The sequence below is a fragment of the Falco peregrinus genome, chromosome 2 (genome assembly GCF_023634155.1).
Source record: "Falco peregrinus isolate bFalPer1 chromosome 2, bFalPer1.pri, whole genome shotgun sequence".
NCBI lineage: Eukaryota > Metazoa > Chordata > Aves > Falconiformes > Falconidae > Falco > Falco peregrinus.
Genome location: NC_073722.1, coordinates 114532011 through 114559470, shown reverse-complemented (window position 1 = coordinate 114559470; position 27460 = coordinate 114532011). Strand labels below are relative to the sequence as shown.

At 54.7% G+C, this 27460-nt stretch overlaps 1 protein-coding gene across 4 annotated transcripts in view; it reads left to right on the top strand.

Moving 5' to 3' along the window:
• SEPTIN9 (septin 9) overlaps positions 1 to 27460 on the top strand; it is a 144781-nt gene that overhangs the window by 71574 nt on the left and 45747 nt on the right. For all 4 annotated transcript variants that reach the window (XM_055797700.1, XM_055797703.1, XM_055797699.1 and 1 more), the window contains one exon: positions 11614 to 12273. In XM_055797700.1, the coding sequence (XP_055653675.1) occupies positions 11614 to 12273 (660 nt within the window). The remainder of the gene's footprint in view (positions 1 to 11613; positions 12274 to 27460) is intronic.

Below are 27460 nucleotides of genomic sequence, written 5' to 3'. Positions count from 1 at the left end.
CCCCACTATTGGACACTTTCCCTACAGACATACCCGTCTTGCACCACCCTGTGCAGGGTACTTCTAGTGTTTCAGCCACAGACTTAGTCTCGATGAGGTACTGACTTTTGCTAAGTTACGCCCTGGTTTTAAGGGTTGTTCAAGATTAAAAACCACTAGCCAGGTTGTTTTCAGGAGGGGGCTGTATTAGAAATAGGCTTTTCTATGTGCACAAATCTCATGGGCTTGTCCTTAAAATTTACTTGTCCAAATGCCCAGGATGCCTTTGGGACACGTGGCCGTGGTGTGTCCCCTGGGCTGCTCGGGGCTGGCACGCCTGCTGCCATGGGGAGCAGCTGCTGCCCGCGTGCTGCAGATGCTGGGACTCAGCCCTGCTGCTAATATTAGCAGGAACGTGCCAGAGGGATGGTCGTGATGTTATGTGGGTGATGTGGCTTGAATTCAGCACAGTGAAAGGCCCCCGAGAGGGGATGTGCTTCGTGTTTGTGTAAGCACCTCACTTGGATTCAGGGTCCCCCCTGTGAGCCCTGCCTCAGCGTTGGCAGGATGAGTGCTTGCCCGGGTTTGCATGCATGGGAGCGGGCTGGGAGGCTGGGTGTGTGACTAATGGTCCCACGTGTGTGGAGGTTCAATGCCTGGAAAAGGAAACGCAAAAAGATCTTTCAGATTATATCTTGGATCATCTCAACCCTAGGAGTGAAGCAAAGCTCCTGAATGTCAATTGTTGGATTTCCTGGGCTGTCCCCAAGAAGTTGTACTGCAGTTAGTCTCTTCTGGTACTGTTCATCACCAGCCCGGTGTGGGCAGCGCCGGTGCCACTCTCCCAGCTGATCGATGTAGCATGCTGCTCTGAGACAGCAAGTCACCTCTGATATCCTCAAAGGCCAGCTTTACAGGCACTTCAGAGAGTTTTCTCTCTTTTTTCCGCTCTTCCTATCTATGTTTCTGAATCTGAGACAAAAGGTTGGGGTGAATGGGGGTTTCTGCCAAATCAGAGTGTAGTGGGGAGGAAGGAGCCGGGGAAGGTGCCTGTGGGAAGGCAGGAGTTGTATCTTCCCCAGCAGAAGTTGTATCTTCCCCTGCAGAACTGGCTTTCGATGCAGAGTGGAAAAACTGCATCTGCCTGGTTGCGGCAGCGGAGACCTGCCATTGTGGTTGGTTTTTTTCCCCTATGTATATTTAGTTCCTTGGGAATAAAAAGGTTGTGAGGGAGTGGGAAAGGGAAGAACAGGACATGTATCTCTCTGTCCACGTGAGCTGGGCTCTGAGGATAGCCTCTGGCCCCGGTTAGGATGTAGGATCATCCAAAGGTCGTTGTTTATAGTCATCTTCTGCAAGGAAGGCTGGGCTACTTGTCCTTGGGGACGGGCAACCACTGCAGCATGGAGCGGAGTGTCCTTGGCTGTACGTCAGCATGGAGGGTTTCCAGTCTTGGCTGGTATGGGGGAGCTCTTACTTTCCATTTGAGATCAGTCTTGGGCAAAGTGAGCACAGCGTTGTGCTAATCATAAAGAAACCTTTCAGAAGTGGCTGGGTGGGAAGGAACAGAGGGAGGATGAGTTTTTACACCGGGATCAGGGCAGCTACATTGGCTGTGCAAGCGTACCGCTGGTGCCTGGAGGTGAGTCAAGGTGTGGGGCATGGATACCATGCTGGCTCTTCCAAGTACTCGCCGGTCTCTGGGATTTTGGCAGCATCTTTCCCTTAGTAAGAGACTCACCTCAAGTATAATCATTCTTCTGCTTTACCCTTTGCTCATTGACTCTTGGTGCTTTATGGCGATGGAGTGAGTAGGAAGCACCTCTAGAACACGTTGGGTCATGCCTGATAAGATTTGAGTGTCCATGTCTATATCTCTTGGCCAATACACGCCAGCAAAGCCGCTGCTGAGGGAGAGTCCTGGCCCTTCGGGTGTCCTGTGGCCTCGCTGTTGTGAGTGCTGGCTTCATTTCTGTCTTGCCGCTGTTTCTTGCAGGGAGCTGCTCAGCCCATTTCTCAGGAGCCAGGACCGACAGCAGCCACAAAAGCCTGGACTGGGATTTGTCATAAATCCAAAGACAATAATGGAGACTTCAGAGCCCATAATCACTCCAGATATTCGTGATTTTGACTCTGATATTTGATATTTAAGGCAATGTCTTTCTGCAGGACCATTATGCGGACTCTTTTCTCTCTCCCAGCCTCCCTCCCTCCTCCCGCCACAGTTGAGCTCTGGCACCTTCTTGGTCTTCAGAGGTGGGACGTGTAGGCAATAAGCCAAGTGACTAAACCCTGTGTGAGCTTGTTTGAAGCCTGTCAAATGAGTCAATGGGTCTGAGTCCCGTTCTTGATGGGGATGTGCCTGTTTGGAGTGGGTCAGTGCCCCTTAGGGGAGCTCTTTGTGGGACAGGGGTGGGCTGTCATGCCCTTCAGCACGGGGCAAGGGTTGTGTTCTGGCCACTTCTCGCTTCATACCTGCAGGGTGTCATGTGGTCCTGGCACCCCTCTGCTTTACTCATTTGCCCCCACCTGCTGTGCTGGTGCAGGAGAGCCCTCCTCCCTCCCTTCCCTGCTGCGCCAACCATGCTGCTGGGGAGTAGCCCTTGGGCAGCGAAGGGATTTATTGTTACCCTCAACTTCTTCTGAAAAGCTGCCCTCAGATTAATGAGAGCTCTTATCTCCCACTGGCTGTGACTCAGGCTTTTACTCTGATTGCTTTTGTGAAGGTGCTGGACCGAGCTCAGCACTTGGGTCTCCTGGGGACACCTTTGGAGCGGTGACCTAGGTGCAGGGTCCAGCCAAGCTAGCTCTTGGCTGGTTTCAGTGCTGGAGGGTGAGACATCATGGGTGTCTGTGCCCCTGCATCCTCCCAGCACTGCAGCAGATGCCCTGTTGCTGGCATCCATGTTAGAGGAGGTTGGGGTGGGGTACGAACCTATTGCCTGGGTGTAGGTGCCACCAGTGTCAAGCAGCATCCTGCGGATTGCAGGGCAGGAGACACCGTGACCACATCGGGCTGTGCTGCCATCCTCCAAGCCATAGAGGTGGCGGGCTGAGTAAGCATCACAAAATTGTACAGCCCCTTGCTCCGGGTGAGCTGCGTGCTCTCCCCGTGAGCTGGGTGCTCTTCAGCTTGTCCCAGCCCTGGGAGAGGTTAGTGGTGAGGGCATTGGCACCCAGCATCATTCTGGCACTGGTCTGCTGGACTGGTTTGGGAGGGAAGGGGTGTGAGGACAGGGGTTGGGATTTCAGTCTTTCTTTTATCTGGTCATTGGAAGTGCAGATATGGGGAAATGTGAAAAGGATGGATTTTCATGGGTTTTTTAAGCATGTTTATTTTACCAGGGAGGAAAAAATAGGGGAGGTTCCACTCTCTGCCAGCCTTCAGGATGTTTGGATAGCTGCTGACACTGCGGTGCTGGCTGTCCTCTCCAGCAGAGATGCTGGAGCTGGCTGCAATGGCATCAGCATCAGCACTGCAGGGCTAGCTGGCAGCGCAGGCAGTGGACCCGAATAGCTCCTGGGTCCCTCCTTTAGCCACTTCTACTACTTTACCCTTTTCCGTAGCTTTGTAACCTGCATGTTGCAACACCACCCATCAGAGCGCCTTCTCCAGCAGAGACTTAATCATTTAATGATTTAATCATGCAGTCGGCTGGTTGCCCACCTGAGTCACTCTGCTACCCCTGCCCTGCATGGGCACTGGGAGTCGCGACTCTTGGGGTTGGCGACTCTTGGGGTTGGCGACTCTTGGGGTTGGCGACTCTTGGGGTTGGCATCTGGGTGCTCACAGCTTCCTATACCCAGTGTGGTAGCAGCATTGCAACTGGTAGCACAGGGTGGGTCTTGGGTCTGCAAGACCATCTGCATCATGCTTTTGCCTTCTGGGTAATAATTTTAAGGTGTTTTAGAAATATTACTGAACCAAAGCAAATCTGCAGTCCCCTGGGAGGCGCAGAGAAGATTTATTTCTCTCCTTCCCTCTCCCCTTATGAAACTGGAGCACAGACTAGAGGCAAAAGCTGCAGAGAGCCTGTGGCAGAGCCAGTAATGCAATCTGCTGGGCTGTATAACCCTGTATTTTATGTAATTTTCTGTACAAGTATGAAATTAATGTAAGGGATGTAAAATATACAGATCTGATCTGGAAGCATTTTGCTGAGGGTTAATGGTTATGTAAACCAAAGTGTAATGGAGAATCAAAGCTAAAACCTTTCTAGAACTGCATTATAGGCACGGGAAAGCTGGGATTTTGAATTAATCTGAGTATGGATATTTTTTTTTTTCCTATTCTTAGTCCTGGCTTTGCTTTTGCATGTTCATTTCTGGTAAATCAGGGGTCTGCTGCATCGGTCTCAGGCTGTTTTGTAGCTTGTTGTGAGTGAATGAAATGCAGCTTGAAAAGCTTTGGTTAACATCAGAGCCCTGAACTTGCCTTAATGCTCAACTTTCCTCCGTAACTCAGCTCTTGGTACTGTTTGCACCGTTCAGGAAAGCACTGCACATTGACAGCACGGTGCCAGCATTATCTGTGACACGGGATTTGTATCAGACCATGCAATCTGTTGCAACTTCTTTTGAATGCTGTTTGTAGAGTCAGAAAAAGGATTTATTTGTGCATAAAACATTCATCACCTGACCCAGGATGGTGTGAGAGTCACGCAACAGCAGCAGATTGTTGTTATATTTATATATGTGTGTTTGTTTGTATGTATATATTGCAACAAGGTTAGTTTATTGGTAAGAGAAAGGTGTGAAATCTCATGGTGCAAGCACAGAGAGGGGATCCAGCAACCTTGACTTATTTTTTCTCTTACGTTGGATGACCATTAGTCTGGGGAAGGGTGCTTTTAAAATTTCCTGCCTTCGTTTCTCCAGATGTAAGAGGAGATCCAAATTTCTTGGGCTGTTTTGAAGCTGTTAGTGTAGTTGCAAAGTCCCGCGAGCATGTGTAGCATTGTTTGCTGCCTGCACTGCCAGTGAATTTTCCGTCTCAGCCCCATGTTTTTGACTCCACTGAGGGGCTTGGTGCAGTTGTGAGCACCAGCAGAGATACCTTGATCTGGCCCTGGAGCAGGGCTGCAGCTCCCTTCCCCTCCTGCTGTGGGATCTTCAGGTTTAATACACAGTGTATGTACTCCCTATAGATACACGAGGCATCCTGCTTGTCCCTCTAACTGAGCCTTCAGTCCAACCACCTCTGCTACAGCAACAGCTATTCAGCAGCATCACGGACAGTGGGTTTGGACCAGACCTGGGCAGCCCCGCGGTAACACGGGTGAACACACTCTTTGCACTCCACTTGGGGTAGAAAACTGCCGTGAGCGTCTTGCTGCCTGGTGACAGGGGCCTGGGAAGCTTTTAAGGGCCGTGAGTGGTTAATGCTGTGTTGGGTTTCCAAGGGCTCCTTGAAAGATGAGACCTGCAGCCTCCCCCTCTTTCCTCCCTGGGAACAGGAGGTGACCATCTGGTAGCAGTTTAGAGAAAGTCAGCGCTCTCAAATGGTACCATTGTATCGTGTGAAATAACGGGGCGCCTGGCTGCCCTGGTCCCATAAGGCTCTTATGTGTCGAAAAACCCAAGAAAAGCTTTCCATGCTTAAGCAAGCAAGCAGACGTAACCCCTGGGTTACGGAGACCACATGAGGGGCAGAGGATGTTTAATGGGAAGCAGTTGGGCACTGCGGCCGTGGCAGAGCCCAAGGCTCCGGTTGTGAAGCAGGTCTTGGAGGAACCAGCATCCCTCACTGTTTATTTTTGTCTCCTCCCGAGCTCTGTGCATAGAGGTTTCCTTGTATAAAGCATCCCCTCAACTGTTACGGGGGTATTGTGTTTAACAAAGGAAAAGAGAAGGAGCACGTGTTCCTTCGCTGACTCCCATGGGTGCCCAGAGCCGGGCAGTGGAGCGGAGGGCGCCACAGTGGATGGCGTGTGGTGCAACCCTGGTGCTTCCCACCCGGAGATGTGGAGCCCTTGGGCAGGAGCCGGAGCCCTTCACGGCACCTGGGCACCCTTGGCTCGGCTGGGACACCCCAGGAGAGACACGCTTCTCTCCCAGAAGCGAGTAGATAGGAGGCCCCGGCTGTGTCACTTGCTTGTGACTTCTCCAGAAAAATCTTGGCTGTTGTATGAGCTACTGGGATTTGAACCAGACCTCTGCCCTCTCTTCCCAATTTGCAAGATCCCTAAAGAGCAGCTTTAACTGGTGGCGTGTGACTTGCTGGTGCCTGGCTGTGGGGTGACTGGGAAGACACAGTGGCCTCGCTGTGCAGACATCCCCAACGCCACAACACAAAATAGGAAGATAAAAATATTTTGCAACTTCTCAGGCCCTGTGCTTGCTTGGCCGGGATGAAGGCATGCATTTCTTGCCCCAAAGCGCCGCTGCTGACAGGGACCACGTTTGGGTCAAGATTGTGGGTTTGCAGGAGCTACGGCACACAGCCAGCAGAGCTGCTGGCAGCCAGTGCCTTCTTGGGGAGCCCACACCTCCTTCATCTGCCAGGATTAATGTCAGTATTTTTTAAAGCTGGCCTTGCCTGGCTGGCCCTGCATAGCGGGGCTGTGGCTGCGTGATGCTGAGCAAAATGCTACCTTGGGAGGTTTGCAAAGGTCTGGTCTCCAGCGGGATGCCACAGTGAGTGGTCCCCAGCCCAGGCACGGTGGTTGTGGGCAGTAGTTGGCAGGGGCAGAGGCTGCATCTGAAAGTAAGCGCTTGGAAATACCGTTTTAGGGGATTTTGGGCTTTCCATGCTGTGGGAGGGGAGCTGCTGCCTTCAGCAGTGGTGGACTGAGCCAGAGCTGCCTGAATTGGTTTGGAATCAGTTAAAGGGAAGTGTGTGTTGATGGTGATGCTGTTCTGTGCTCACCCCACAGCACATGCACCTTCTGAGGAAGAGAAGGAAGGTGCTGCGGCACCTCTGTCCCTTTCCCTGCCAGCTGCCTCCGCCACTGCCCAGCAGATTGGACACTGCTGGTGGGGCTGGGGGAGCCCTGCTAGCGCTGAAGATCCCCTGGAAAATACTGAGTGGGGATAACCCTGCAGTGTGGCCATCCTGGACCCTGCTCAGGGCAGGGACACCTTGGCCCAGGGTGTCAGGGCCACGTGGACCTGGAGCGCCACAGGGATGTGGAGCATTAGCCATGACTGCTGGTGCGGGACCCCGGCCCGGTGCGGGACCCCGGCCCGGTGCGGGACCCCGGCCCGGTGCGGGTGGCGGCGCGGGGCCCCGCGGGGCTGCCGCTCCTGTTGTTGTAATGGATGCGCCAGCTTCTCTGCAGGAAGCGGGGAGGAGGGTCATCTGGAGCAGAGGCTGTTTACTTTCCTTTCCTGGCTCTGGGCAGGACAGGCTATTTTTAAGCTTTTTCTCTTTTTTTGAAAGCTGTTTTGCTTCCTGAGGTCCTTCTCTCTTCTTTGCACAAGAAGCGGGAGAGAGGCGATGCTGAGCAGGGGAGCATAGGAGGATTGTCTTCATAGCAGTGGGTCTCGATCTCCGAGGTGGAAACACAAAAGCTGATGGTCACAGTCCCTCTCCTTTCTCCTGTCTGGCGTGTTCAACCTTCTCCAGACCACGCTGGACTCGGGGCAGCAGCCAGAGGTGCTGGCAGGACAAGCTGGGTACTGAAATCCCCGTGCAGCCAGAGATGGACATCCCATCCCACAGAGCGCCAGGGGAGGGGAAGCTTTCAGCTTGTCCCCAGGCAAATCACTGGCAACATTGGGGAGCGAATGCCACTGGGTCCTGGGCATCCTTGTGATTTTGCAGTCAGAAACAGCTGAGCCATTTCTAACCCTCCCTTGGGGTGACGGTTCCTTGCCCAGCCCCGTGGTACCCCCTTCCTGCCTGCTGGGACTGCAGTGCCAGCACAGGAGGCATTATCTGGATGGCTTGAGTCTCCTGTGGCTGTAATTTTGCTTTTGCAGCTCTTCCTTAGGCTTGTTGAACCCCTTTGTGCCTGGGCTTTGACCTTTCTCTCCTTTCTGCAGCGGGGCCCTGAGACCTGGAGAAAAGCCATTTTTGGGTGTTGTATTTGGTCCAGCCCTTCAGTAAGGGTAGGGGATGGCTGTGCTCCAGAACAGCCGTGCTAGTGACATTGGGCATGTTTGCCCGGGGCTTGGGGCACTTCAGGGGGTTTGAAGTCAGAAGAAAGGACCATGTGCAGCAGTTCCAGCATTGCTATTGAGTGACCCACCACCCGGTCACTGATGCCACCATTTCTTCAACAGTAGCAAGTGGCAGGGGGACTCAAAGGAGCTGAGATGACGAAGGTGGTTCATGGAATGAACCCTGAAGGTCAGCAGGGTTGTTGGTACCCAAACCTCATTAACGGGTCAAAAATAAATCCCCAAACCACTTGATATTGAGATATTTCCAAGGCGACGTTCATGAAGGAAAGGTGCTCGCCAGCGTTTCCTTTGCTGCTGGGTTCCTTGAGAGCATTTACTTTCAAACTGTTCCTCCAGACACACCTGTCATGAGGTTATTAGGGTGCTTGATTGAAGGGAATAAATGGGGACTACGCAGACTGGCTGGAGGAGTGACAAGCAGGTTTTAAAAGCCTGATGTGGACAAAACTGAGATCCCATCCAGCAGGGAGCTGGCAGCACCAGGCTGGGCTGTGTCCTCTGCTGCTCTTGCCTGCCCGGCTTTGCTCAAAGCTGGGGAAAGGCTCTCCATTGGGTTGTTGCTTCCGCTCTCTTTGTTTTCCTGCAAAATGCAAACTGGGCTTGACTGGTACATTGTTTTAAATTTGGGATTTTGGGGAAAAAAATAGCTAAAATGTTATTTTTTGGATTAAGGGTGTGATGGAGTATGAAAGTGATAGAAAAGTCTCTGCTGGAGAGTCTGAGCTCCAGCTCAGTTTTTGAGACCTAAGAGTTACGGACACTTCAGAGCAGCTCCCAAGTATGGGACTTTTTTTGGATTAATCATTCTGACGGTGCTGGGAACTGAGACTTAGATGCAGACCTGCAGTGCACGAGGTGTGCCAAGCACAACCGCAGGGAGCATCTCACCTGTGTAGGTGGGTGGTGACATGGCTGGGAGGGCTCCAAGGGGTTCAGAAAACAGAGCAGATAAAATGGAGGAAAAACGTTCTTTTTCTTTAGTGCCTGCCTCCCTCCCTCCTTTTACCAATGTTTAAATATTTTTGAGATGCAGGACAGGCCATTTTGTCATTAAGTGCCCTTCCTGGGTTCTACATGGTGGGTGTTCAGTGTTGTGCTTCAGCGCTTTCCTCTCTGTGTAGCTGTAAAGCGGCTGTGGTGCTGTTTGCAGGAGGTTAATATTGAGGGTGCATCACCCCGTGTGTCCCTCCCTGCCCACGCCAGCTGGGACCCCATCCCTGGGAGCCTGTGCCAGGCACCCAGGGTCTGAACCACATCTGGGGGATGCGGGTGTGTGTCTGTGCCCATGTCGGTCTGTCCCCAAGCATGGAGGGGCTCCCGGGGCGGGGGGCTTTTGCTCGTCAGTAACATGGAGCATCCTGGGGAAGCTCCTGGTCCCAGCCTCTGCAGTGCCCATTCTGGCTGGGTTTGTAGCCTGGCGTTCATATTTAGCAGGTTTTGGGTATTCCCCCCAAAAAGGGAGAGCAGCCCAAAGCTGGTATCCTAACACATGAAACCCTTGCGTGCCTCCTCGTTGCGTGGCTTGTCTGACACGTGAGCCTAGCTCCGAGGGTCTTGCTTTCCTCCCCATCTCCTTTGGGACATTGGGGAGCTGCCGCCACAGGACGGGGCCGTGGCTGCCCCCAGCCCCTGGTGCCCAGGCTGGAGGCACCAGCATCTGCTGCTGGCCCTGGCTGGGGCAGGGGGGGTGGTGGGTGTCAGAGCTGCCTCTGCGATCTGCTGCCGGAGCAGCGCCGGGGCGGCTGCCACGTGGACGGCCCCCCCCCCCCCCCGTCCCGCCAGCTGGACCCAGCCATGCCAGATGGCTTCTCTCCGGCCAACGGATGTGTCCGAGGGATGGAGGGTCCCCAGACCCTACCCCAGGGGGTCGTAGCAGCCCCGTGGAGCAGAAGAGATGCTTCCTGTGTGGTGGCTCTTCTCCAGCTCCAGCCCAGGGGTGGGTGGACGTCCCGGGACGCGGGACAGCTGTGCTTCAGTCTCTCCCCTGGCTCCGGGCATCCTGTGTGAGCTCAAGCTCAGGTTTTTAAAGGCTAAATCTCACTGATATTACCCTGTTGATGCAGAGGATGGGTGGATTTATGGCTGATGCTTGTGCTGTTTGCTGGCAGCATGGCTGTCCCCACGCTGAGGCTGTCCCCACACTGGCTCGCCTTTGGGACCCCAGGGCTGTGCCTCATCCTGCCTCAACCCCGTGCCAGCCTGGGTGCTGCGGGGCAGGGGGGTGTGGGCAGCCCGTGGCGTTCCGATGGGATCCAGCAGTGGTTCCCTGCGTTTCCCCTCCTCCTGAAATTCAGCCTTTTGTTTCCAGCTGGCTGGCTCCTGAGCAGAGCAGGGAGTCTGATGGGCTTGCTGGAGTGGGGCAAAAAGGGCTGCGGGGGGGACACATGGATGTCCAGGCATGAGCCAGGACATGGTCCTGGCAGCTACTGGCCCTCGACTGTGTGGCTGGATGACAGCATCACCCCACGGATGGAGATGCCCTTCAGTGGTGCTTTGTGCCCCTGAGCTGAGGGTCTGACACCAGGTCCATCAGGTTTCCTTAGACACGCTCCTGGCTGCGGGGGTTGCGGGTTTCAGTCTTACGTAGCCTGCCCGGACAGGGAGCTCTGCATGCAGGGGGGACCTGTGTGAGGGACGGAGCCCAAGGACAGGTGCTGGCCTGAGTGCGGCTCCGCTGTGTGGGGTGACCTGGGTGTCCGCTCTGCCACGGCTGAGAGCGCGGGGGCAGATCCTGCGTGGTGCTGGGGCTTGGCAAAGGCAAGACTGTTGCCACTTCAAGCGTCAATCAGAACATTCAATCTGATGTTGCATCCGTCTGTCTTTGCCTCCTGACTTCCCTGTCGGTAAACCAGGGATGACGATGTTTAGATTTCAGGATGTCCCCCAGGCCTCCCAGTTGGCCCCTTCCTTGCATCGGTGCCTCATGTCACTGTTTTCAGAGCACTTAAGTCTTTGGCTCAGGGGATCTCTAGGTTTGTTTTTAAGGATATGAGCTTCTGTGGCTGCCACTTCTGGCTTTTTTGCTGCGTTTATATGGATTTGGTGCTCTCCTGGGATTGTCTTCCTGTTCCCAACTTGCATTTTGCTGGCAGCGCTCACCGGGAAGCCTGTGTTTATCTGCGCATCCTTTGGGTGTGAGAGGGAAAGGGAGGTGTTGGGAGCTGGGTCACTGGCTGCCCCTGAGTCCCGTGCCCGGCTCTGCCGTGCCGCGACGGGGCTCTGCCCCGCTCTGAGCACACGTGGGTGCTGGTGGCGTGGGGGGCAGCATGGGGAGAGTGTCTGCTCTGGGGTTGAATTTCTGGAGCCTGGTTCCAGTTACTGGGTTTGTAACTTGTCTGAGGAGGCAGAGCCTGGCCCTCCGTCCCCACCTGCTTCAAACGTCATTAGGAACCCTCAGGTGAAGGAGCAGAGAAGGGGGTTGTGAGCCTCAGGCAGCGTCTGTAAGCGTCTCTTGAGATGCTCAGGTGGATGGTAACTAAACTCTGAACTCCGTTTCATGTTTTTCAGCTCTCAAAAGATCTTTTGAGGTCGAGGAGGTAGATCAGTCTTCAAATTCCTCCACCCCACAAAGACGGACCCCAAACCCCCTCCTCAGGTCCACTGTTTCCAGCTCCACACAGAAGTTTCAGGAACTTGGCGCCAGGAATTCGGAGCCATCCGCCCGACATGTGGACCCCACAGGCCAAAGATCACCCAAGCCCTCTCTGAGGAGAGTGGAGCTCGCTGGACCCAAACTGCCCGAGCCCGTGTCCAGAAGAACAGAAATCTCCATTGACATCTCATCCAAGCAGGTGGAGAACTCCACCTCAGGGTTGTCGAGGTTTGGCCTCAAAAGAGCAGATGTGCTGGGGCACAAACCCCCTGAGCCCACCCCAAGGAGGACTGAGATCACCCTCGGCAAGCCCCAGGAGCCGGGTCTCCGGAGGGTGGAGGCGCCGGCATCAAAGATCCCCGAAATGCCCCAGCGAAGAGCCGAGACGGCCAACGCTCCTGTGCCTGACACGGCCACCAAGCGCGTGGAAATTCAGGTAGCCAAGGCTGCCGAGGTCCCGGCCCCACCGGCGCGGCAGGTGGAGAGCTCGGAGCCTCCCCTGGTCACCCAGCCTCCCGTGGCAGAGCCGAAGCCGCAGCCCGTGCTGATGGAGAGCCCACCAAAGAGAGAAGAAGGTGAGTATGGCTCCGGGCAGCCGCTTGGGTGAGGTGCTGGCTGATCCCTGCCTCCGTCCCGTGCTGCGGGGATGCTGAGCGTTGTGTGCTGCTCATCTGGTTCTGGTGGTGATGCCTTTCGAGGCTGTTCTTGGAGCTGTGCTCAGATGTCTCTGAATACACGGCTGTTATCCTTGGGTTTATCCTGGCTGAAAGAGCTGTCAGTTTGAATACAAAATGCTATCCAGCCTATAAGGAAATTAAAAAGAAAATGCCAGGAGCCTGGGTTCTTGCAAAAACGACAATCCTGCCAGCTGGGGCTCCGTGTGCTGACCCACCCGCCTGTGCAGCATCTAGGACAGCCTCTGAAGTGCCGTAGAGGCAGCAGTTGTGGAAGTGTTGTGATGGCTTGTTGTTTACTGTTGTTGCTTATGGTTGTAGGGCAGAAACCGCCTCTTCATTAGCAGGAGTCAGAGGTTTTTTGGCCTTGGACCAAAGTCTAATAACATCATGGACCAGAGCCACTATTAAACTGGAGCCCTGGCTTATATTAGCTCTATCTTGTTTTCGATTAATCCCATATTAAAAGCAGCTTCCCTCCCCTGCCAGGCACCATTTATTCTCCCTAATGTTTTGGAAGTGGTTGTTTTTAATTTCTTCTGGCCTGTTAATTATTTTTCCGTTCCACATCACCCACGGGCTCTCTCCTGCGAGGGATGCAGTGGTCACTTGCAGGGCACCACCTCCGCACCCCACCCAGTGCCTCTCCGCGGGGGATGGGGCATGGCATGTGGTAGCTGAGCCAGGACCTGAGAGGTCGGTGCATGGTCCCAGAGCTGGACCATGCGTCCTTGTATGGCCCTGGCACAGGACGGTCCCCTGCCCTTGCTCCACCTCCTCTCCCTGGGCACAGCCCTGCGGTTGCAGGCAGTGGCAGGGTCTGCGCAGAGTCCAGGGCTTGGGGGAGGGTTTGTGTGGTCTGAAAGCAAATCAGGAGTCAGTGGTGGGGCTGGTATCCAACCCGTAAGACTTGAGTGGGTTTTTTCACTGTGCACGTGTACGGCTTAGGTGTAGCTTTTCTGAGCTGGGCTTTAAAGAGTGGACAAACACCTCCAGCAGGCTGGTCCATCTCCAGCTGGACATGGTTGAGCTGGAAGACCCAGCCCGAGGATGGGGTTCAGTCTGGGCCTGCCTTATGGGCGCTTTGTCCCCAGCCGTGTGTGTGTGGTGCCCAGGAATCTTCTCCCCTGGGTGGGTGCTCAGCCTTGTCCTGCTGGGTTTGGGCTGCTCTGAGCTTCCCAAGCTCTGAGCTCTGGATGGTTGGGCACTTTAAGAGCAGAAGACTGTCTTAAGATGATCAATTCCCCAGCTGCCTGAGGGAGAGGGAGTGCTCTTTGCATCAAAAAGGGCTCTAGAAGCCCAGGACAGCTGCTGGGAATGAGTTTTTCCCAAGAGCCCAGCTGTCTGGGGGCTGCCTTGCAGCACGAGCCAGCCCTTGGTCCTGGTACAAAAGGGGCTTTCAGTCTAAATGTTTCCAAGAAGAGCCAGGACACAAGTTGTAGGGGCAGGGGTGGCTCTGGCTCCTTCTGCCCCCATGTCATCATGGACTTATGGCCCAGAGTCACTGTCAGAGCCTGTGTCCCCTCCCTGGTCACCTCCAACCTCCTTCATCGCCATGGCTTGAGGTTGCCCTGGGCTGCTCTCACACAGGACCCTGTTTCAGGGCTCTCCTCCCCTTGGTGCACAACACCCACCCTGGGCTGATGCTGGGGCAGGTGAACGGCATCTCTTCTTGTTACTGATGCAAGCACATGGAGGAGTTTTGGGGAGGCAGCACCAGGACCCTCAGGGAACCTGCAGATGGGTGCAGGCACGTCAGTGCTCACCAGCTCCACTGCAGCTGTGGCCCCACCACAGCCCCCCAGGTTGGTTCCCTGATATCTGCAGCAGAGACAACACATGGCGTGAAGTCCTGCTTCCTCTCGCTGCTCCCAGCGTTTGAGGCACCTGAGAGATGTTCCTGTGGCGCTGGACACCCCTCAGTCCCGTTGCTCGGTGGCTCTCAAGGGCAAACAGCTGAGCAGGAGATGCAGGCAGCTGCCTCCAGCTGCCCTCAGCCGAGTGCTGGGACTTGCCTTTCCCCAGCTGCCAGGGCTCAGCTGCCTTGCCCTTAACCCCTCGTCCCGCTGCCGAAGGAAGCTATGCAGGAGAGCGTGTTGTGCAGGAAGAGGCCGGTTGGAGGAGAAAGGCGACTGCAGAAAGATCGGCAGTTCAGAGCAAACCACAAAGGAAAGGAGTAATTACAGCCCTGAACTGGTGGTGTGGGCTGAGCCTGCTCCGGAGCCATGGTTCTCAAGGTGGGAGGAGGGCAGGAGGTGCCTTTGTGGGGCAGAAGAGCAGGAAATATTCCTTCTCATCCTTGTTCTCCCTCTCTGAGTCCTCATGCTCTCCTGCACTCCCTGGGGAGCATTGGCTGCGCTCCTGAGGGTTTAACGTTTAGCCGAGCCGTTGGTGACGGGGAGATGGGGCATGGGTGTGATGTGGCACTGCACCAGCATCCTGGGCAAAGCTGGACTCTGTCCCCAGAGCGGCTGGTGCTTCCCAGCTGGGAGAAGGAAATGGGATGGGATGACCGGGCGATGTGTATTGCTGGAGTCTGAGTTGTCCAGAGAAATCTGAGCAGGGTTTGTGCAAGTGGTGGTAGGCAAGGGGAGAATATGCAAAGGGCAGAAAGAGGTACAAGCAATTAAAAATAAACATTAAAAAAAAGGTGAGGGGAAGTGCTGTTTCTGAACCTGCAGCCTCAGAGACTGCAGGAGTCTGTCCTCACTGTGTAGGACTTATCGAATCTTATATGCAAGTATGAGCACCCGTGGTGGTGATAACCTCTCCCGAGCTCCTGCCACAGGCAGCAGTTCGCTCCCGGGCAATGGCCCAGGCTGGAGCTGGTGGCCGAGGCTGCTCCTCGCCTGCAGGTCTGAGCAGGGCAGCGGTGCCGGGGCTGGGTCCTGCCCACGGGGCTGGGGCCGGTGGCTGTGCCCCGGGCTGTGGGGTCCTGCTTGGGTGACCCTGGCTAGTGCTGCAGTCGGCGGGATGCTGGCTCTCAGCCCCCATCACCTCCTGCTTCTGACCCTCTTCTTCCTTCCTGGCCTGTTGGGGAGCCGCGGCTTTGCCTGGGATGTCCCCCATGGCCGGGGCACGCCACTGGTCCCTCTCCCACTGCAGCTGAGCAGGGCTGCTTGGGAGAGGAAAGGGGAATTGTTGTGGGAGCAGCGATACTTCATCCAGAGACATCCACTGGCCCTTCGCAAAGGAGGGATCTTGAGAGCTCCTCCCAAGCTGGATCCAGAACAAGGGAATCCTCAGGAAGAGCCGTATCAAGTCCATCGTGGCTAATCCTGCCGCGTCCTCCTGCCTCAGCATCTACTTCCACTGGTGCCTCCTGCCACCGATGCTGGCGTTGTGCATGCGTGGTTGAACATCGAACATCTTGTTCTTCTGTTGTTCTTCTGTTGTTCTTCATGCCTTGCAGTGCAGCGATGGTTGGGGCCAGGCTGTGGGGGGAAGATGTTGGTCCCAGAAAAGGTAATGTTTTGTACTGAAATTTAATATTCCATCTGTGCTCCCCCCAGATCTGAATGTATTTGTGTTTGGAGGAAGGCTCAGTTCTGGGATCTCAGGTGATGGATTAGAAGCACTCCCAGATGAGAAGCGAAAGCCAGTTTCATCTGATGATCCTTTTTGTCTCCACACAAGCTGCTGTGGTCCCGTTGCCCAGGGCCCTGGGGACAGCACACTGCCAGCAAGGCAGGCTCTCTGCCAGCTCCTGCCCTCGCCCCATTTCCCTGTTCTTGGCAACTGTTGGGGCCACGGTTCTCCTCCCCCATGGTCCTTTCTTGCAAGGATGCTCGGGAGCTTGTTTAGATGAATCAAGGCAGATACGATGAATAACGGGAACGCTCACCTAGACCAGGGATTTGACCTTCCTCTGTAATAGCTGAGTCCCACCATGGTGATGTGCAAAATGGTCAGAACCATCTCTGAGCTTTCAGCTTTTTTGGAGTCTTTGTCCCATTGCTGCCTGACGCCCTGCTTCGGGACAGCCACGCTGAGTGCCTGGTGCCTCCTAAAAAGCAGCAGGATCCCCCTGCTATTTTGCTGCAGGATGAGTAAGGTTACATCAGCACAGTGAAGCAATTCAACTTTTTTCCAGCCTTGGACCCTTATGGAAAGCCGTTTCTTTAGAACTTCCTATTTTAGAGGCTCCTTTAAAATTGAGCTAAAATTAAAAACATTTAAAAATACAAAAAAAAAAAAAAAACAACCCAAAATTCCAGATCCACTGAGCTTCTTGCAAAGGCCATATCCAAGAACGAGGGCCCCGTTGCTGTGTGCTGGGGAAGCTGGGTGGGGGTTGCAGCCCAGTGCCCCCACAGTGTGGCTGAAGCCTCCGTCCTGCCATGGACACCCAGGGACAGCGAAGCAAAGCCACCCGAGCCTTGGGGCGACTTTTCTTCTGTGCTGCCCTGTGAGGGTGATGCCAGGCGTGGGGCTGGGCTGCCTTGCTGGAGCTGGAGGTTAGAGGCATTTGGACGACTTAACACAGTGACGCTCCCCGCAACGAAGAGGCCAGGGCTGAGCGGAGATGCAGTGAGTAATCATTTCCAGCTCCCCAAGCTGCACTGCAGTTTAACTGTACAAAGAGATTAAAGCTGTAGGGAAACATTTCCTTAAAACCAGCTGACATGTTTGGGCTAGATTACGGGTAGTGTTGTTGTTGTTGTTATTTTTAACGGGAAAGTGCCTACAGCCTGAGATACCAAATGGTGGGGCTGAGTGTGAAATGCAGAGTCCCCGTTTGTGAGCTCTGGTGCCAAAAATGAGATAATCTGGAAAAATGGAGACCTGCAGCTCCAGTGACTTGGAACCGAGGAGTGGGAGTGTGTGTGTGGGAGATGATTGCATCCCATCATGGAGATGCTGCTGATCTGGGATGCCATGTGCATGGCTGCCTGACCCCACGGGGAAGGCAGTGGGAGGGTGGGTGCTTTCTGCCTTCCCCCTCCCACCGTACGCTCTGTCCCGGGCTGTGCAGGGAGTGGGCAGCACACCCCGGTTCCTTTTGGGGTGTATTTTGAGCACTGAGGATATCAGGAAGGAGGCCAGGTGATGTAGATGTGATGGTACTTCTGCTGCACGCCTTTGCCCCCCAGGAACGCTGTTCCTGAACTCATTACATCGTGTTCAGCTCTGGTCACATTGGCATCCACGTGTCTCCTTGTGTCTGCATGGGCACGGTTTATATGGATGCTGTCATGGTCCCACGTGGGTGCTCCAGCCACACAGGATGCGCCCTGGGCAGCAAGCCTGCCTGTCCCATCTCCAGCGCGGGCAGCCAGAGCCCTGGTGCAATCACACGGAGAATTTGTTTGCCCTGTTGGAAGTCCCTGAGGGCCCGTAGGAAAAGCAGTGATCTCCCCAGTAGAGATTCATTATGCGAAGGAATAGTTTCCCACAGGAAACATTAGGGTTCCCCCTTCCCTTCCCTGCCTCATGTCGATTGAGACTGGGAGAGGGCAAACCGGTGGATGCTGAGCTGCGGACTCCTCCTGGTGCTGGGCTGAACCACCTGGCAGGTCTCTTCCATTTCTGGGCTGGGTCTGGGGGCTAGCTGGTGCCTCAGTGTCACCGCTCCTGAACCCAGCGGGAAGCACCCGAGGCTGAGCGTGTCTCTGTAGAGGTCAAAGCCTCCTGTTCCAGGCAGAAAGCAATCAACTGCATGGCAGCTGGAGGGTCCTTGCTGCAGGCTCGTGGGGTCTGTGAGCCCCGTGCAGCTGCAGGACCCTGCTGGCTCTGACCCCCTGCATGCAGACCGGGGCAGCTGCTGCCTTCCAGGCAGCCCCTGGGCAGAAGGTGCCTTCGCTGGGCTGAGAAACACAGCTGAGCGCTCCCGCCGGCCACTGGGTGTGCGTAGTGTAAGTGATGCTGGGAGGCAATGGGGATGCGTAGTGTAAGTGAGTGATGCTGGGAGGCGATGGGGGTGCGTAGTGTAAGTGAGTGATGCTGGGAGGCGATGGGGGTGCGTAGTGTGAGTGAGTGATGCTGGGAGGCGATGGGGGTGCGTAGTGTGAGTGAGTGATGCTGGGAGGCGATGGGGGTGCGTAGTGTGAGTGAGTGATGCTGGGAGGCGATGGGGGTGCGTAGTGTGAGTGAGTGATGCTGGGAGGCGATGGGGGTGCGTAGTGTGAGTGAGTGATGCTGGGAGGCGATGGGGGTGCGTAGTGTGAGTGAGTGATGCTGGGAGGCGATGGGGGTGCGTAGTGTGAGTGAGTGATGCTGGGAGGCGATGGGGGTGCGTAGTGTGAGTGAGTGATGCTGGGAGGCGATGGGGGTGCGTAGTGTGAGTGAGTGATGCTGGGAGGCGATGGGGGTGCGTAGTGTGAGTGAGTGATGCTGGGAGGCGATGGGGGTGCGTAGTGTGAGTGAGTGATGCTGGGAGGCGATGGGGGTGCGTAGTGTGAGTGAGTGATGCTGGGAGGCGATGGGGGTGCGTAGTGTAAGTGAGTGATGCTGGGAGGCGATGGGGGTGCGTAGTGTAAGTGAGTGATGCTGGGAGGCGATGGGGGTGCGTAGTGTAAGTGAGTGATGCTGGGAGGCGATGGGGGTGCGTAGTGTAAGTGAGTGATGCTGGGAGGCGATGGGGGTGCGTAGTGTAAGTGAGTGATGCTGGGAGGCGATGGGGGTGCGTAGTGTAAGTGAGTGATGCTGGGAGGCGATGGGGGTGCGTAGTGTAAGTGAGTGATGCTGGGAGGCGATGGGGGTGCGTAGTGTAAGTGAGTGATGCTGGGAGGCGATGGGGGTGCGTAGTGTAAGTGAGTGATGCTGGGAGGCGATGGGGGTGCGTAGTGTAAGTGAGTGATGCTGGGAGGCGATGGGGGTGCGTAGTGTAAGTGAGTGATGCTGGGAGGCGATGGGGGTGCGTAGTGTAAGTGAGTGATGCTGGGAGGCGATGGGGGTGCGTAGTGTAAGTGAGTGATGCTGGGAGGCGATGGGGGTGCGTAGTGTAAGTGAGTGATGCTGGGAGGCGATGGGGGTGCGTAGTGTAAGTGAGTGATGCTGGGAGGCGATGGGGGTGCGTAGTGTAAGTGAGTGATGCTGGGAGGCGATGGGGGTGCGTAGTGTAAGTGAGTGATGCTGGGAGGCGATGGGAGGTGCAGCCCTGGCTGAGCGTGGTGTGTACGAACCAGACCCAAGAGTTTTTCTCTGTTTATCTTGTGGTATTTGCATGTCTGGAGCCCATGGCAGCCGTGCTGGGGAACATGCTCCCCACCCACCAACTCTCTTGGCATCTCCAAGTTTTCTCACATTTGGGTTAATCATCCTGCAGGCTGATAAGGCAAATAAAATCCGTTATCTTGACCAAGATAAAACAAAGAGTTTGCTTTGATCTCTTGCAGCGAGGCCTGGCCACTTGTTTTGTGACTTCTCATGTCTGCCCGGGGAGGGAAGCGATGGCAATGGTGATGAACCTTCTGTAGTTCAGAAATGATTTTCTTCTAAACTATCCTAGACCTCTGTCCCTGCCTGAGATGTTTCTCTTGGCCAGTAGTTGAAGGGACACCATAGGCTGGGTACGGTGCCAGCTCTATAAACTGTGTAAGAGGACTTGAGGAACTGAATTGAGATTATAGAGAGATAACTTTGTTTTGAGAAGATCAAACATTGTTGTGAGCAAAAAAGATAACTTGACAGCAAGCCAGTTGTGTTCTTTACTCCTCCAGCAAACAAACAGGCACACAGACACTTTGGTGTTGTCCAAGATGTTGCGACAAAGCTGAAGTGAACGTGGCTATAAATGGAAGAAGCAGCTGGGCTTGGATTGCAGCCTGTGCTCTGGCTTTTTTGGGCCCAATTTTTCTTCCATCTGTTACAGGTTTTAAAGGAGGGACTTGGGGAGAGGGCTGCTTTCCTTTGGGTTAGTTGAATTTGGGCCATTCATTTCATTGGTCTTCTGAATGGGTGTCTGCATAGAAGTTCCTTGGATTTCTGTAGGGTCACATGCATAAATATTTCACTGTCTTGAATTGTTTGATTTTATCTTGGCAGGAGGATGGTACCGGACATACTGAGAAACAAAGCTGGACCAAAGGGTCTGGTCCAAAACATTTTGAAAACAACAAAACTTTGCAGATGTTTATGGATTTATGAAAAGCAAATAACTTTAACAAGTCATCTAAGGTTGCTGTACCAGCTGAGGGGTGACAGTGTGGAGATTTTGGGTTGCTTGGCTCCTCCTTGACTTGTATTGTCTGCAGTTTCTTCTGTGGGGAAGCAGTGAGTTGGTTTTTGCATAGCAAAGGCAATTTCTACAACAGGGATGAAGAATGACTGAAACTCAGCATCTTTCAGCACCTTGAAGTTCAAAGATTGTTGCTGCTTTAGCAAATATGAGCATAACCTTGGATTTATGTTTAGCTTTTCAGCCAAAGAGATGGTGTCCGGGTTGTGTCCGAGTTGGGTGGTCTTAGCACTGTGTGTTCTCTGAATTCTGGGTCTGCAGAGGCTTTCCGTGGTGCAACTCTAGGGTGGTCAGTGTTTCCAAGGGGTCCAAAAACATTCAGTGGGAGCTGAGCAGCTACCTCCTTTTGTCACTTTGTGAATCCAGCCTTTGTCCATCTATGAGCCAGACCTTTGCAGTGAATGCTCCCAGTGGGTCCCTTGCACATGGCTTCATCCACATGCACTGCACAGTGTTCACCCTGTCTCGCTTGAGATGTCTGCACTTGAGCTGGTCGTCTGGATGTCTCCCTTAGGCCTGTGTGAATTCTGTCCTCAAAGGGTTTGTTTTTCTCTGCTGAATGTAAAGAGAGCCTATGCAATCAGTTCAGCTGGAGATGTCTCCATTCAGGCGAGACAAATTTGACCCTTGTATGTTATTTCCAGAGTCAAAGAGGTGGAGGTGGAGAGGGATGTGGCAGCAGGACAGAACTGTGCAAGCCACTAATCCCTTGTTATCGATAGTGCTTGACAGCCCCCCAGCAAACCTGGTCCCCTTGTGTCAGCTTGTTCTGCGAACAGGTCGCTGAGAACAATCATTGATGTTAAGTGCGTGGGTCAGACTGTCTTTGATGCTTATCAACAGTATTTTAACCTTTCACGATGGGTCTGTCTTCTCCCCTCTCCTCTCTTGCTGTGCATGGAGTAGGACAGGCATTCCTTCCCTCTCTCAAAGAAGAGCTCAGTTTGGGGAGATCTCAGGGAAAGATCAGGTGGGAATCCAAAAGGGTTTGGTGCCTAGGAGGAGAGGGCAGCGTTATAAGTTAATGATACACAGGCTCCCAAAAGGAGCTTTCTCAGTTACAGCTGCGTGGTAGCTCACAAGTCTTAGATGTCTTGCAGGGCGTTGCTTTCAGCTCCAGCATGGATGCACCTGGGGCGTATTTCACGTGTGGTGGGTAGATCCGGAGGGACACCACAGGTATTGCCCACCCAACTTGGGCTGGAGCCCCTGCCTGCGTTTGCTTCCCCTGCATGTTATGACTCTGGGAAATTTTGTTTACTCTGCTTGTTATTTGCTGTTACCTGGGAGGCTGTGCTGCTTTCTACTGATGCGCCAAAGCGGTGGTGTCCTCTGAAACCTTCTCTGCAGCTCTGGTACCTGGAAGTACAGGGTAAGTCCTTGGTTACAGGCCCTGAAGCTATAAACTTGCAGGCTCATGCTGTTACGGCATAGAGGTTGCTGTCCTGCATCACATGCATGATGTTCTTGGAGCATTCAGTGGCAACTCACTCCCATCTGTACTGGAGCTAAGTTCAGGGACCGAGAACCAGAGGAACACTGAGAAAACGACAAAAGGTTGTATGGCAGGAGATCCTGGTCATCGTCCTGGGTGAATTCCTCTACCCACACCGGTTTCTCTATATGTGACAAGGAGCTGGTGGCAAGATGTCTTGGGTTTGGTCCTTGCCTTGAGTCCTTCGTTCTTCGAGGTTCAGCTGGTGATAAGGAAATTGCTGGTCCTGGTCACAGAGGTGCAGCGGGGTCGTGCAGGGTGGGAGAAGCTGCTCTGCCCAGCTTACTGGAGTGGGTCCACAAATAGAGAGGACCTCAGTTGTCCAGGAGGAGAAGGAGGAGACCAAATGTTTTTTGTATCAAAACCTTCTCCAGTCTGCTCTGATCTTCAGTCTGCTTTCTCCTGAATTTGAAAAACCTGTGGTTTGGAGGGGGAAAAAGGATTTGGAAGGCAAAGTTTGGATGTGTGGAGAGCAGATGTGGGGATGGATGCTGCCTCCTGATTTATGAGCGATGGAGACTGCTGACACTGAGAGGTGGAGCAGGCACTGTCGGGCTGTTTGGATGCTCTTTGCCTCGTGTCCTCCTCGCCTGCTTCCATCTTGTGCAGATAGGAAGGAGAATGGAGATTACCTTGGAGTTGTCCAGATTTGTCCTGGGAAAAAAAAGAAGTAGATCTGAGCAGCTTTTCTGATAAAACATAATTGTTTAGACAAACTCTGGCTGAACTCGCTTCCTCCTGCAGCCCAATGTGCAGATAAAGGGGGTGGAAGTGGGAGGCTGAGTTCACAGGCTGCTGAGCCCTCCCCGAGGTCATACCGCCCCCAGGATCCCCTGTCCACCCAGTTTGCTGGCCTTGGAGAAGACGAGAGGACACAGTTGGGCGCTGAGGTTGATGCCCAGGCTTTAGGTAGTTCAGTGCTCTGAAATGTGGGGGAGACCTTGATAATGCAGCACATCAGTGCTGGGAGCAGGGAGCCATGGGTGGTCCTGGAGGGCAGCCTTAGATCCATCGTGGCACATCTGCAGAGGATGGATCTCTGTTGCACATTGCTCTGTGGGATGTGGGAGGTGAATCTGCTCCAGCTGTGCTCTCTCCAGACTCAGCGATCCTGGGCGTAGGGTGGCTGGCAGAGCCGTGCCCTAGGGAGATTCCCATTTGGACTGGAAACAATAAGACAGGCAGGACTTGGGTGGGATGTGACCGCAGGAGAGGTGTTGTCCTGCCCTGTGTGGCTCCTACTGAGGACTCCAGAAGTCACATTGTAGAGTCAGATGAAATCTGAGATCCTGCCAAAACGCTGATGTTCCTCCCACCATCCCTCGGGAAACGGTCCTCCTTGCCCTACTTTGTGTAGTAAATAAAAGTTTATTTACAGCCCGGGAACACTCACCCTGAGGTTGGGAGGTGAAGGGCTCCTGCGAGGCCCTGAAGGAGCTGTGGGGTTTCCTCTTGGCTTCGTGGTTTCGGTTCCTGGGCAAAGTCTGGCGAAGGAGCAGATCTGTGGGTGGGATCTCGGTGGAGCAGAGACCTTTGCATGGGCCCTGGGGCTTGGCTTTGTTTCCCTGCAGCATGGCCACGTGTCCATGTGTCACCTGGAGAGGAGCTGGGAAGAGATAACCAGTGCTCATGTGTGACACGTGGGCTGGAGCAGCCAGGGGCAGCAGCAGGTGATGGGCTGCCATCTCTCTGCCTCCCCCCTTGGCTACTGTCACCCGGCATCTCCCCAGAGGCCACGTTTGCATCGGACCCTGGGCCATTGGGTTGCTTTTCTTGTGTTGGAGCTGAAGCTGGCCTGAGTGTCACCAGCAGCAGTGTACCCTGCTCACCCTGCCCCAGGGCTCTCCATCACCATCTGGCACCTCCTTGCTGTCCCCTCCTTGGTGATGCCTGGGCACATCTCTGGAGCTCAGACAGCGCAGTAAAGCTTTATTTAAATCCCTGTTTGGTTAGAGAGGGAAGCAGTAAGGAGCATGGGTTATGAAGGAGAGGAGCAGGGGAGGAAGCAGCAAGAGGAGAGCCTGGCCTTGCTGCCCTCCTGGCCCCGTGGCTCCCAGCCCAGTGCGTGCTGCATCTCCTCCGTGAAGCTGCTGCAGTAGCAGAAGGGATCCCGGGGCTTGTGCTGTCACCCATGTCTGCCCTTAGCTTCAGAGCAAGCAGAAGGGAGAGCATTACCTCCCTCCTTGTCCTGGCAGCTCCTGCTCAGACAGGCCCCATCCAAAAGTCTTCGATCTTGGTCCTGCTCTGTCCAAACCCTCCGGGCAGCACAGTTGGGGTCCTTGTCTTTGCAGAAGGGGCTCTCTGGGATGCTGCACGGTGCTGGATCCTTCCTCTGCACGCATGGCCTCGGGCTTGGGGAGCAAGGATGGGGCTGAGCAGTGACTGCTCCTTGCTGAGAGCGTGATGTGGGGATGGGGCTGAGCGCTGCTGGCCTGGGTCCATGGGGGTTATGGCTCTGCCCTGGCGCGGCCTGAGATTGCTCTGCAGAGCTTCAGGGAATGAGCATTTGGCTTCTCCCCTGGTCAGAGGAGCGGGAAGGGTCTCTTTGGGGTTATCTCAGCTCATGCGTGGGACAGACAGTCTGTGGGATGGTTGTTTGAAGAGTGAGCAAAGCAAGCCGTCATTTGGGCTCCACTGAAAGAGCAAAGCTGGGAAAGCCTGAAATCATGGGCTGCAGAGACAAGGGGGGAACATGGCTGTGGCTTTCTGCTGGGGAACAGCGCCGCGTCCCTTGGGAGGGACGCAAAAAACATTGTTTTGAGTTTCTGCTTTTTCTTCTCATTTCTAGACATGCAAAATTAATTTTTCTATTTTATTGCCAGCGGCAATATTTATTTTACCGCTCTGCGGCAGCGGGGACTGGGTAAGTTTTGCAAACCGAATTTTCCCTCAACAAGCCCCTCCTCAGATTTCGCACTTCCAGCTGCCAGGCTTGGTTTTAAAACAGCTTGCACTGAGGTCGAAAATATTTGAAGGGCAGAGCAATGCCTCGCAGGAAATGGCTTAAGCTTCCTGCTCCCAAGATGGTGTGAGTGTTAAAACAGGACTGGAGAAATATTATCCGACATCCAGCACGGTGGAAGAGGGCGACCCTTGGGGCGATGTGATGGAAAGGCTGTGTCCCCCGCTGCCTGCGCCCAGCAGCCTCCGCCAGGACGAGGGGCCCTGCTGGTGCCCCCAGACCCCCACACCCCCAACTTTGGAAGGAGGAAAATGGGCAAATTGTTTCCTGCTCCACTGGGCTTCGCTGTGGTTTGGTTTTGAGGGAAACGTGTGGGGAGAGCTGATCAAAAGCGGGGGGGAAAGTGTCAGCGGAGTGAATTTCCAGCAGAAAGAGAGCGCTGGGAAAGCACTGGTTTTGGTGAAACGTTTGCGACCGCTTTGTCTGCCACCTTCCCGCCCAAAGTGAGGGGCAAAAGCCTAAAACAGATGATGAGGATCTGAGTCGGTCCTGTTTGTTTGGACCTTCCGCATCTGTCAGCGGAAACCACAGTTGCGTTATTGGCTCCATCGGCGGCAGCGAGGGTCCCCGCTCCGTGCTGGCTGAGCACCATCTGCCTGGCCAGGCAGGGAACAGCAGCCCGCTGCCCGGGACAGATGCACAAGGGTAGAAGAGAAATGAGAATATTTGTGTGCAGACAGCGTGGGGAAGGGTGGGCAGTGAGGAGGGGGGGGCAGGGGCTCTGCAGAGCAGGGTGGTCCTCGCTGGAGCTCTCTGAGGGGTGTTGCATCTTCAGATGTCATTCAGCTTACTGGGGATTACTGCCCCGTTATGGAAAGCTTCCTCAAACCCCGGTTTGTTGGCTGGAGCATGGGGATTTAGGTGATTTTATTCAAAAATGTTATCTGTTGGCTAAAAACCAGCTATGCCACGTGGCTGGGAGCCCACAGTTGCAGTGGAGGAATGAGGTGGGAGCTGCAGGCAGAGCAAGCAGGGTATGGTTTGGAGCTTTTCTCTGTAGCACCTCGGGCTGGTCTGAGCTCACTCACGCTGAATTCTTCCTAACAGTCACGGGGAATCATTCAATTGCTCATAATGGAAGAAAAATTAGACCTCTTACACCCGTGCTGGGACCTGAGTCACTCTGGGAGGCGTTGTTCCAGCTCCAGGAGCAGAAGCAGAGCCTGCGGGTGCCCTCTCGGGTGGGTTTACCATGAAAGGAGCATTATGCTATGCTCCTACCATCCTCCTCCCTGCCTTTCCTCCTTGACCCCTTCTTTTCCTGCTCCATTTCACGTGAGGTGGTGGGAGCCCCGGCTGCTCTGCAGGAGTGAGGAGCAGGAGCGGGTAAGTACCATTCCCAGCACGCTGCTGTGTGCCAGAGGAGGCCGGTAGTGCAGACTGCTGATGCTCACCTTTCACCATGGCACAAAACCCCGCTAAAAACCGAGCTGCGCAGCCCTCGGGGCTAGGGATTTGGCTAGACACACCCTGTTTGTTTTCCCAGATTTTTCCATGGGGCACTTTTCCCGGGAAAAGCTTTGGCCAACAAACTTGCAGGAGGGAAAGACGAGGCTGATTTAATTCCCAAGGGTAGTTACAACTGGCTTAAAGCTGTGTATGCAGCCCCGTAACACATCAGTGGTGCCCACTGCTCTTGCACAACTTGCTGGGGCTGGTTAAAGCTCAGGGAGTGCGAGCCAGCCCTGGTGCTCGCATTGCTTGCATGGGGGGCAGGAGTGGGTGGGTGGGTGGGCTGGAGGGGCTGCCTTGGGGCTGCAGGGCCAGAGGAGCAGATGGTGTGGCTGTTTTGGGGCAGAAGTACGGTTATTTGCCTCGGAGCCATCCCCATTTGCCTACATGGCTGCAACACTGTGCAGGGACCAGGAGGGTGGTCACATGGAACAGCGGGGGATGAAAAGGCTTTGCTGTCCTGAGCGGTGCCGTGTTGAAGCCTGCTGCTGCTCTGCTCGCCCTGCACCGGAGCAAAACCTCACAGATGGAGCCACGCAGCACCATCGGGTCCATGGGGCTCCAGGTGCCCGTGGGGAGAGAGATGGGGGAGAATTAATCGGAAGAGGAAACACCCTTCCAGAGCAGTGTCCTGGAGCCCTTCAGGAGATTCAGTGTCTCCAGCTTCTGCTGAGCAGCTGTGGCGAAAATGTGGGCTGCAGGAAGGAGTGAATGCCGCTGTGTAAATCACTGTGTGGTTGATTTATTTTTCTTCTTCTTGTTGGCTGACCCCCGGGGTCCCCCTCCCAGCCCTTCCCTCCGTCTGACTGCGGGCCAGCGCGTCCCCACGCGGGATGTGCCCTCCTTCCCACGGCTCCTGCGGAGGGATGCAGAGCCCTGGCGCTGCAGCAGTGGGAGAGGCACAGAAAGGTTTGGGAAAGGGTCTGGAAAGGCTCGTTGAAAGGTTCCTCAGGGGGCAGAGGGCAGCACTTGTCTCGCCGGAACGCAGGTCAGTAGGGAG